The sequence below is a fragment of the Mixophyes fleayi genome, chromosome 3, assembly GCF_038048845.1.
Source record: "Mixophyes fleayi isolate aMixFle1 chromosome 3, aMixFle1.hap1, whole genome shotgun sequence".
In the NCBI taxonomy this organism is placed as follows: Eukaryota; Metazoa; Chordata; class Amphibia; order Anura; family Limnodynastidae; genus Mixophyes; species Mixophyes fleayi.
The window spans coordinates 308536571-308549000 of NC_134404.1; the positions used below are offsets into that span (position 1 = coordinate 308536571).

The window sequence follows — 12430 nt, forward strand, 5'->3', positions numbered from 1 at the left end:
TAATACTCACATCATACAATTGTTTCAGGGTGTGGGCTCTTTGCTTAGGGATAGGTGTGGTCAGGTTCAGGAAGGATGGAAAATATGACAGAGAGCAAAGAGGTAACTGACACAACTCCTGTCAGTTTGCTCATAGCCATAATCCTCTTTGCTCTGTACAATGAAGCAAAAAAAGAAATTGTTGAGGTTACAGTCTATCTTAAAGTGCCCATACATCCTGAGATTTTGAGAGCTAATTGAATCATTTCAAATGGCTTCAAATCACTGCGTATCTGGGCCAAAAGTTCACCTTTTCCAAACAACTTTTCATTAGGATTTATCAAATATGGATTTGGGGCTGGTGGATATGTGATTGGGCAATGACCATCATCATCATCATCAACATTTATTTATATAGTGCCAGCAAATTCCGTAGTGCTTTACAATTGGGAACAAACATTAATAAGAAAATACTGGGTAATACAGACAGACAGAGAGGTAAGAGAACCCTGCTCGCAAGCTTACAATCTATAGGACAATGAGAGTTTGAAACACAAGCGCATGTGCTGCATCATATTGCACTATGGACCAGCTAGAATGCAAATGTAAAAGTATTGAGTGGGCTGTGTGTGTTGCAATGTTGGTCAGAGGGTTGTTGTCTTGCGTTAGCTGTGTAGAGGATGGTAATAGGGTAATCTAGGGAGATTAAGATGGTGGTTGAGGAATATCATAAGATTGTTTGAAGAGGTGGGTTTTCAGAGAATGCATGAAGGTCTGAAGACTAGAGGAAAGTCTTACTATGCGAGGAAAAAGTCCTGTACCCGAGAATGGGAGGATGTGATGAGAGGGGAAGAGAAATGCAGATCTTGTGCAGAACGGAGGTGTCGAGTTGGGAGATATTTTTAGACAAGCGAGGAAATTTATGTTGGTGCAATTATGTTGACGGCCTTGTATGTTAGTAGAAGAATTTTATATTGGATTCGTTGAAATACAGGCAGCCAATGTAAAGACCATGACCATGTTTTCACTGTCCTTATTTGACCCCTAATGGTGCCCAATAAGTTTGTTTAACCCGAGTTACTGGATCTTTCCATTTTGGCCACACACATGTACTAGAGTAATCCATATCTGGACAGATTTGTACAAGGATGGTAATCTATCCTGTGGTCAGTACACTCAATTGTGTATCACACTTCCTGGAACAATGCTGTTCAGCAGATTTGAGGGCATTTTTTTTTGTTTTATTTATCCCAAAACTTGCTATTTCAGTCTTATAAACATGAATATATAGTATATTGAAAGCAAAGCTCTCCAAATCATCTTTGAACCATAATTATCTTTGAACCATAACTATCAGGGAAATTACGGTTTAGTACCTGTTTTTTTTTTTGTAGTGTGTAAACTTTTGCTTCCTCTACTGCTTATCAGTTTCAGTCTTGGGAGATTTGAAATTGAATTTGCAGGTACTGTCCCTTTTAAACTCCGTAAATGAATCTAGAAGCCATGAGACTTTTATTGCCCCACTTTATTTCCATTCCTTTGGTTTTATTTGCTGGCATTTTGTGTAATTTTGCTTTACAGTGTCTAGTTAAGTACAGTGTGAAGCACATGATGCAACAGTGACATTCTGCAATTTAGTCGTTAGATGGATTTTGAGATGTAGGAGTTTAATAATGGTTGTGCGGCTGGAGGTGTCTACAGCTCACTTTATAGGAATGTAATTTGGTTCTGTCCTGAATCAAACTGTGTTCCTTGTTCCATGAAAAGAAAACCCCAACTGCTTGAGGCTGGAAATGTGCAACCGTGTGTGAAGAGCAGATGATTTACAGATTTTGAGTGAGTATAAATGTTCACCTAAGATAGTCATTTCACTTTTGATTCTTACGGAAAACTGCCATAAGTGTAGTTTCCTAAAGTCAATGTCGCATTGCTTTGCACAGGACTAAGAGGTTTTAGCAGATATGTGGGACTTATGATACATTTTCACTTGACTTCTCCATTACGTTTTTCAGATTTGTTTTTATACCGATGTATTAAAGGAGCTATTGTGCCAAGAATCACTTTCATCGTTTATTTATAAGGTGCCATACAATTTCACAGCGCCAGACAATCAGTGAAAAATCAAACAAAAATAGAAATATACATTAAAAAAAAAAGAATGTGAGTGAGCATCGGCTCCATCATTGGAATTAAGAATGTATTTATTTTTTTCGTATAGAGAAGCGCTGGCCCTAGTTAATGGGGGCCAACACTTGCTGTGGAGACTTGTTAGTAGCTGGCAGGGGAAGGGCTGGCAAATTTTAGCCTGGGGGCAAGACTCGACTCAGCAGCTTATTTTAATGGAAAAAAAATGCAGGTGGCCCAGTGATCCAGCCCAAGATAGCTCACTATTGGACTGTCCTGGCGGGCAGGTGCCCCCCTGCCCCCAACCCAGCCTGCCCCTGGTGGCTGTTCTGGTAATGTACCTTATTTAGCAAAATGTTCATGACTAACATTCAAGTGCAAGAAAAGTTACTATTTCACATTTATGTGTGTGTATGTATATATGTGTGTGTGTGTGTATATATATATATATATATATATATATATATATATATATATATATATTTTTTTTTTTATCTATAATATAAATGTCTAGTGGCATGTGTTAGTCTGTCTGTGTGTGTGTGTAAAATATAAAACCAAGCTGCAGCGCCACCTGCTGGGCGGAGTTATACACTGACCTACTAAATTCTTAGTGTGTGTGGAAAAAAAAAATCAGAAAGGGCTGGAATTTGGTATACTAAGATGTTTTTAATTTGTTAATTTAATTTGTTAATTGTTAAAGGTGTTTATAAAGATTTAAAAAAAATGTATATATATTTCTTGAAGGAGAAGTGACAGTTGGGGGTGGTTGGTGGTTGCCGGGGGTAACAGTGGGGAGTGGTTGGTGGTTGAGGCCTGGGCTATGGCCCAAATGCATGACAAGAACCTTTTTAACACCTTAAGTAGCTTGATTTGACTAGAATGCATGAGTATCATGCACGGGTTAACTTGTGTATATATATATATTTATATTAATTGTAGCAAGTTGTATTGTTGAGATGGAGGTATTGCTCTATCTGAGCCAGCATCCTTGTATATGTTTCAATATGTTTTAGATTCGGGGGTTTATTGGTTTTTGAAGTAGTTACTCATATGTAGAGGTTAGGGGTTTTGGGTTAAATTGTCCCTGTTTAGGAGCACTAGTTGGACAGATTCAGCCCTCCCACTCTGATTTCACACTGCTCTCGGCTCTCATTGGCTCTTGACTTCAGATAAGTGGGTTGCTTATCCTGACTGTGGAACTTTCTTTCATAGAGGTGGTGGGGCAAAATATGGGGTTGTGGTAGCGGGGTCGGTTTCCCCCCCTCCCACACACCCCTATAAGCAATGGTTTACTTGCTTCTTTCATCTGTTATGAATTTCTTATAAATATATTTTGAAAATTATTTGTGCATTTGAATGTATCCTTTGTTTAAATGAGCAAATATTTGGAACTGTAACATTTGTTAAATTTGGATAAAGAACCCACTTACAGGAGGCAGGGGTTGTCTCAGTATGCTTTCTATTAGCAGTTGTCTGCTACTGCAAAAATCAAAGGGCATGAGTCACAAGACATTGCTTTTACCATAAGTAAAATGTATCTGCTGTCTATGGTCCAATGGACACATAATAGAGGAAAGCTGAGTGATCAAGTAAAAGTTCATAGCTTAAGAGTACATGTGTCATCCCCACACAAAACCACATGGATATCTTTAAAACATCTCATTAGGGTCTGTCTCATTCATTTTATGTTAAAACTGAAAGGAACTGCAGAATTACCTTTTCATCACTGTTAACCATACAATATATCCCCAACACCCCTGACTTATGGTGGATAGGACCAGTATACTGTTGATGAGTGATATGGTTTACACATTTGAGGAGGTTATGAGTAGGTGAATTCTATGTCACAATTTTTGAATTGGGAATGCTGGGGGGTTGCTACCATATTATGTATCAAAATTCATAGTTTTATTTGGGGATGGCAGGTCTTAGATCCTGTAGGTTAACAGCACTGGGCCAGATCAGTCGCTGGCAGCACGGTGGCTTAGTGGTTAGCACTTTACATTCACAGCACCGGGGTCATGAGTTATATGAGTGGAGTTTGTATGTTCTCCCCGTGTTTGCGTTGGTTTCCTCCGTGCGCTCTGGTTTCTTCCCACACTCTAAAAACATATTGGTAGGTTAATTGGCTGCTACTAAAATTGACCTTTTAATGAGCCCAGGGTCTTATATTAAAATCATGTCTGTGTGTGTTTGTTAGGGAATTTAGACTGTAAGTGCTATTGGGGCAGGGACTGATGTGAGGGAGTTCTCTGTACAGCGCTGCGGAATTAGTGGCGCTTTATAAACAGATATGGATTTTTAAATAGTAAACGGCTTGTTGAGATGGTCACCTGTTATTTGTATCAGATATTGCTGTTATAGAGGAAGGACTGACCTGATCCTATTTTTTTTTAAGTTATTGTTTTGGGAACAGAAGTTAGCATCTTGTGGTATGTAAATTATGTGCTATTGTACTAAACTTGGTCATTTCTGGTGTTAGCTTAGCTGTATATCTCCCAGCCGTCCATCTCTTTTTGGACACACACGTCCATTTTCTGCTATATAGGTCTGTGTAAGAATGTTTTTTGGCTGGGACTATATCTCTGAATTAGCTCTGTGTCCAATGTCTAGGTTTTTCACTAATAATGTCATTATAGGACTTATCACTAAGGACAGGTCCACACATGTATTTTCTCTAGTTGCATTCTAGATATTCTATGTCTTAAGGAGGATCACACTCTTGTACAGCCCAAGGTCATTAAAATCCAGCGGGTTCCGCAATGGAGCCAGGTACCGCTCTGTTTAATTCCTGACTCAATGATCGGTACAAACTGTTGAAGCGCGAGGGCTGTTTGTACACTGCCAGAGGCTCTGGAATGCTTCCACATTTGGAAAGGAGATACCAGTGAGATCACCAGGAAGGGTCTCCTGATAAGCAGGCCTAGATACTTGTTTGGAATAGTTGCAATGACTATTCCATGCAAGGCATAACTAATCGATCCATGACATGGATCTATTAGTTCTCTACTTGTTTCTTTAATTACGGTTATATCCATTGGATCTATTAGCAATAAAAAAAGGAATCAGTGTCTGGGGACTCTTAGAACCCTCACGTAGTGGAAAAGAAAAAATGTAATTTGAAATTATCATTGTCTGACACCCTGGCAAGGTGTAATTTGTGAATTGTGGCAAAATGATACCAGAATCGTGTTAGATCGTGCCCTGGGATTTTAATTTCAATACATTTCTATAAGTCTATAAGTCTGGCATAAAGATGAATGCAGACATTTGTTCTTGCCGAAGAAATGTCCCCAAGATGTAGTAGTACTGCCTTACAATTCCTCATTGAGTCTTTGTATCCTGTGCTTCCGTCCCCTTTGTCCCAGCTGCTCGTATGAAAGATAAATGATACTGATATATATGGAGCTTTATGTGCGTAATCATGACTGAAAGCAGCTGTGTTTTTGTTTCTGCATTAAATATTTCCTTTCCATTGACATTACATTGTTTTCTTCTATTCTGGCATGTGTTTATTTTTGAAAACTGAACCTACTCATCTGTAAATAAGTAGCAGAGGTTTTGGCTGACTGTAATGCACAGTGATATTCAGATACATACCATAGATATGACATTGAATGCTTGCATTGTAATTATCATGGTTCTGTTCTCCAAATTTCAGTTGTCCTTGGAAATTGTTGGGTTTATGGTATAACAGGGCCCTTAGCAGAGAATGATAAAAGGACTGTTAGCTCCTGAGACCCAGGGCCGTAAACCTCACCTTTTATAGTTTACTGTATAGAGAAGTGGGAAACTGCTTTGGAGTTAGAGTCTGCTGTCTGAGCTTGATACTATTTTACATTTCACATTGTAGACCGGTCCAAAATTCTGTACACTGACCATCTTTTAAAGGGGGTCATTGTATTTGAAATCTCAGCACCTCTTCACCTTCCGGTTACCTTCTCACAGCCCACCTTATTTTGGATGTTTAGTTCTAACTAAGTTTTACCCGTGGATTTAAAAAAACATAAAATACAAATGTTATCCACAAGTTAGCAATGACCATAGAATCCTTTTAGCTGCAGTTATTATTTAATAGCTAAACAGCTGTGTTTATTTAGTGCGTTCGTGGGTATATAACCCCTTCTGGCCTCTTTTTGTTTGATCTCTTTTTGCTCAAATTAAATATTCATATGGAAAGGTAAACTAATTTGAGATTTATCATAGGGATGTAGGTTTTTATTTCTAACCAGAAAATTCCGAAAACCCCCAATGATGGCTTTACTGGAGTTTTTGGTTAAAGCTGTGGTAGCCTGAAATCTGATTGCCAGTCAGGGTCCTTACACAGCATTCTGGGACCTTCCAAATTCTCCACCAGCAAGCCCCCTCCCCCCTCTTTCTACTTCTGCACCTCTCTTACATGGAAACCAGATGTTCTTCTTTCTTCAGTGCATACACCTTTTGTTTCATCATCCCTACTGATCTCAGTGGTATAAGGGCATTTGGTTCCCTAGGATCCCAGGAAAATTCCAAAGGCTTCCCCAAACAGACTGTGGGCCCCTAGGCTCTGATGCCACTGCAATTAGTAGTATTGATGAAACACAGAGCAGGTGAGCTGCTTCTACGGAGAAACGCATCAAGAAAGCGTGGGCACACTCTGTCTGGGTTTCTGACACCCTCTCCCAGTCCCCTGGCACCTTCCACTCTGGCCTGACACCCTCTCCCAGTCCCCTTCCTCTTTCGCCTGACACTCTCCCTGTCCCCTGGCACCTTCCTCTCTTGCCTGACACCCTCTGCCTGGCACCTTCCCCTCTTTCCAGGCACCCTTTCCCTGTCTCCTGGCACCTTCCACTCTTTCTTGTCCCCTGGCACCTTCCTCCTCTCCTGTCTGACACCCTCCCACTGTCCCCTGACACCTTCCTTTCTCGTGTGACACCCTTGCTTCTTCCCTGGAAATATGACACCCTCTTCCTGTCTTTTGGCATCTTCCTCTTTACCCTGACACCCTCTCCCTGTCTCCTGGTACATTCCTCTCTCCAATGACACCCTCTCCCTGTCTCCTGGTACATTCCTCTCTCCAATGACACCCTCTCCCTGTCTCCTGGTACATTCCTCTCTCCAATGACATCCTCTCCCTGTCTCCTGGTACATTCCTCTCTCCAATGACACCCTCTCCCTGTCTCCTGGTACATTCCTCTCTCCAATGACACCCTCCTGCTGTTCCCTGACACCTTCTTCTCTCCCGTGACACCCTTGTTTCTTCCCTGGGACAATGACACCCTCTTCCTGTCCTCTAGCACCTTCCTCTCTCCCTGGGCACATTCTCCCTCCTCCCTAGCACCATCCCCTGTCTCCCTATGCCCTTCCCTGGGACCATGACGGCCTCTCATCTATCTTTTTCATTTAGACTCTGTCCCCTTTCCCTGTTTAAACAAGAGTTTTTTAGTTTTATTTACTTGTATATTTGTTCTTTAACATTAAAAGACACTGACTTTTTGCATATGAATAAACAAAACAGGAATAATAATCACTAAATTTCTCCAACAAATAAATATTAAAAGCCAGAAGCCCAAGTCATAAGATGTCACAGATTCTCCCTTAACATTTAGCTGCTGACTACAATAAACTCTGCTACATTTGTATATAGGGGTGAGGGTTGTAACAGTATAATTCTTTTTTAACCATAAAAAGAACAATGTAGAGTTCATTACAATTTTGTTTGTTTGCCGTTATAAGTTATCAGTATGCAAAGTGCAATATAAGGAACCGTTTTTTTTAAAATCATTTCATTCATTCTGTAACCTTAGCAAAAAAAATCTGGTATTTTTCACGAGCACATTTTACCAGAAACAGTTTCCATATTTTTGTGTTATTAAAAGACCTTCCTAATAAAGTAAGATACGAATCCATATAAATCCTGGATGTAGTTTAATGTTTACAACCACAGAGGTTGAGTTGCTAGGCGAAATGATTGCATGCCACATTTACTAAACGTTTAAAGATGTTATCTGTCTTGTTTCTCTCCATCTACTGTAAATACTACCAGCAGCAACACTCTAGACCAATAACAGACTGCAGGGCATGTCAGGAGTGAACTTGCTTCTGGCTACCTGAAAGTAATTGATAATCTCTGTAATAACTTAGTGATGTCAAAGTCCTTTCCTGTCTGCATCACTTTTTTCCACAATTAGCAGGAGCTGTATCTGACAAGTCTTGCTCTAAGTTTTTATTATTACGCAATTTGAGCATATTTGTAAGGAATTTTAATGAAACTGTAAAGCGGACCTGTAATGTTTCGGCTAAAGGCCATATTATATAGTGCCTAGTTCCATATTTATGTCGTAAATAAGGATTCTCTTGATGCTTTGTTCTGCCATTCAAAGAGAGCATCGGCCGACTCTTTATAGGACATTGCAGAAAACACTGTAGAAAATAATGTTATTTTGCTGAAACATGGCAAGATCAAGTAAAGTAACAATTTGACATTAATATATGTCAAAGACTGTTTTACTGAGCAAGACAATATACATAGAATATACATCATGCTCTCTTTCACTTGTTTTCAACAGGATTCCATGTTAGGAGGGGAGGAGCCTAGCTCAGCAGACATAGAGTGACTGACTTCTTGGCAGTCTTGTGTTAGATCTCATTAGGACACTGTCCTAAAGATGTGGGAGGAGTTTGTGTGTCTGTAATAAAGTATGGAGGTTATAGTTTACTTTTTGTTTTAACAGAGCTGCAGTGAAAAGTCCGACACTGAAGAATGGATTTTGCGCTCATGGTTCATGATCATATTATTCACACTAATACACCCTCACAACTGTCCGAATCCTCACTCTAGGCCACATTAGCTGCTCATGTTTCAGCTGTGCCCTCTTCCACTTTGAATGTAAAGTCACTAATGCGCAGGGTCTACCTTGTATGTCCTGTTTTCCCTACTGTACGGCGCTGCGGAGCACTGTGGCGCCGTACGATAATAATAGTAATGGTTTATATCTGAAAATCCAGATGTTTATATAGACATTATATGGAGTGTGGGGCAAGGCAATATTTTTGTTTATGTAAAGCACTGTATTTTTTAATGTTTGACATTATTTTTATAACAACAAAAGTAAATACTATTTTTTTCTACACTGCCCAAATAATATTTAAAGTACAAGTATAGCCAAAATATAACAAAGTCTGTGCATTTCTGAGCCATGTTATGAGGAATGTGCTTTAACTAAGCTGGCAGGGTTTGAGTGGCAGATTGGTTACTTGATGTGCAGAACTGCATTGTGTAGATTAATTGATTAGCAGAATCCGCATTTTGACTTGTATGAACTCCCAGCAGGAAATATATGTGGGCGGAGCTTTACTAGTATGGTACGGTAACACCGAATAGCGTGTTTTACCTCATACTTGTCTATTTTCTGGACCTCCCCTCTGGGAGATCCTGGGACATTTCGTGTCATCAGAACCTTCACGTCAAGGCCTGCTTCAGTTTGCTTCTTGTAACGACACCATTTGTAGGTTTGCTTGACAAATAGAAGGGCTGTGTTGTAAGATGTAAGGATGAATTTATTTTGTTGGAGAAACTAGTGGTGGAGCAGAAGTGGAAGACAATGTCAAGGGAGTGACAATCAAAGATTCAGTCCACAGTGGGAGGACATAGGAGGAATTACATTAAAGAGGTTTGATAGACAATGGGGTCGTAATAGGATCGGAGGTATGTGAGGCAGGCAGTAAAGATAACAAAGAATTGTGGGAGTGGACCTGGGCGGGGGATAAATAGCAGCAATACAAAGGTGGAGTGGAGCGGAGAGACAGATGGTGTGGACTTCAAAAGAATGATGGGGGGGCGGGGTTCTGTGTGTATGGCACTGACGTTGTGTGGAGAGGGCAGGATGTCTACTCTGCCATCTTGTCTGTCTGAGTCGTGGAGTGTGGCTGATTAAGAGTTCCCCTCATCATCACCATTTATTTATATAGCGCCACTGATTCCGCAGCGCTGTACAGAGAACTCATTCACATCAGTCCCTGCCCCATTGGAGCTTACAATCTAAATTCCCTAACATGCACACACAGATGACAGAGAGAGACAGACTAGGGTCAATTTTGATAGCAGCCAATTAACCTACTAGTATGTTTTTGGAGTGTGGGAGGAAACTGGAGAACCCGGAGGAAACCCACGCAAACACGGGGAGAACATACAAACTCCACACAGATAAGGCCATGGTTGGGAATTGAACTCATGACCCCAGCGCTGTGAGGCAGAAGTGCTAACCACTTAGCCACCGTGCTGCCCGTCAGTTCACTTATGTTTTTTTGGGGGTTTTATGTGTGTGTTTTTAAAAAAAATATGTTGCTTCACAACTTGATAGCATTTTAATCCTGATCTGTAGTTGGATTTAACAACAATTGGCCAATGTGCTTCAACTGCTTGGATCTATGTAGTATTGATATCTGTACATTGTCTCTCATTCCCAGCTTCAGAGCTGTATGAGATGGCAACTCTCCCCCTCGTCATGTTTTTAAAGCATGTCAACATTTAACATAGGAAAGGAAGAAGAGAGAGCATGCTGGGTGAATCTAGTTCATTATAAACACTTAGCAGGACGTTCATATAAACTAAAAAAAGTGGTGATGGCCAAAGAATCCAATCCAGTGTTAAATTTTGTAGTCTACACTTGAAAAATAACAGAACCAGATTGCTGTGGGCAACACCACTTTTTCTTTTGCACCATTCTTTGACATACCCCCCCCCCCCCCCCCTTCCTTCCTTAAGTGGGCATTAATTTTTTTTAGGTATAATAGAGTTCAGTGATACATAGGATTATTAGGATTGTTGACGTCTGTGTAAGTTGTGTACTGTAGCCAATGGTGATGTCCGTCTCTAATTAACATGTTGTTTCTGTATTCCGTTGTCTCCCTGTGAGTGTTTATCGTGTCTAAGTATGTCATCATTCATTTTGCTTGTATTGATATTGTTGGCATAGTACAAAACGTGACCTTACCGTATTATGTTAAAAGTAAAAGAAAAATGGTATTGAGTAACTGTGACAACACAAGGGTTCTTGAGGTTACAATAATACAGTGTGTATCTAATAAACTGTGTTCTATTTATTTTATGCCAATATAAACAATGCAAAAACTATTACGTGTGTCTCGTGACCTTCTCAACTGAAATGAAATGCTTACATTTCCTTTCCAGTATTTATAGTAGAATCAGTTTACATTAAAGGCTGCCTCTGTGACTTGTTAATATTCCTTCAAGCAATTGCTGTTATTACTCCACAGGAGAATGACTCAGGAACTCTGGACACTGTTGGAGCAATAGTTGTTGACCAAGATGGGAATGTAGCTGCTGCTGTCTCCAGTGGAGGATTAGCCATGAAACATCCTGGAAGAGTTGGCCAGGTGAACACATTTTTATTTGAAACATGCATTGCCCGTTGTTTTTTTATTAATACTATTGTCCACCTGAAGTCAAATAATTGACTAAAGGGACCAATTCTCTCTCCATGCCATTTCTGAGCCACTTAACCGTGCTTCAGGCTTCAGCATCCTTTTTTCACTGTAAGGACAGTTAAATCTGCTGTATTCAGCACCCTAGTGTTAGGAACTTGGCTATTCAAAATGTGCTTGACTGTTGTGACAGGAAAAATATGTATTCGATGGGGCATGAAGGGGAGAATGCATATAAATATTTGTACCTCAAGGACTTGTTATTTTTGGGTTTTTTTATCAAATATTTTTATAAAATTTTTAAACAGTGCAAAAAAAAACAAACCTATTTCTGATATACATTTGAAACCACATTTGGTAACTGCACCTAAAAAGTAAAATATAACAATCAATGCAAAGTAGACTACTATCCACAGATCATAATGGGATGCATTAAATGACTTATAACCCTCTACTTCAACTGTCTTCTTCACCCTAAGGGAAACCATATGAAAGTTGCGGCGTAAGTGGCTCTGGTCACCAACAACTAGGAGCTAGGCTTCTAATTTGTGGAAGGGCGAATATGAGGAGTAAAGAGATTCTCAACCAGGATCAACTAGCCCCTATCTTATAGTATCTTGGCATAGCATTTTGAGATTCATATGTAAACCTTTCATGTCCTACAGCCTCGTTAACCAGCTATCAAATTCAGGTCCCTTCTGAGCTATCCATGTTATAGCAATAATGACTTTGGCTAAGGCCAGGAAATTACGGACATATCTAGTCTTGTTCCTCCCCAGAATCAGATCAACCCCCAGACCAAACACACATTTCTTTGGAAATAGGAGTGGAACCTCAACACCAGTATCTTGTATGCCTGACACCACCAGCGACCATAAATTCCCGTCTACAGGACAGC

General features: G+C 40.0%; 1 protein-coding gene across 4 annotated transcripts in view; it reads left to right on the top strand.

Moving 5' to 3' along the window:
- Positions 1-12430, top strand: part of TASP1 (taspase 1) — a 121510-nt gene that overhangs the window by 47985 nt on the left and 61095 nt on the right. For all 4 annotated transcript variants that reach the window (XM_075203954.1, XM_075203953.1, XM_075203952.1 and 1 more), the window contains one exon: positions 11365-11484. In XM_075203954.1, coding sequence (XP_075060055.1) covers positions 11365-11484 — 120 coding nt within the window. The remainder of the gene's footprint in view (positions 1-11364; positions 11485-12430) is intronic.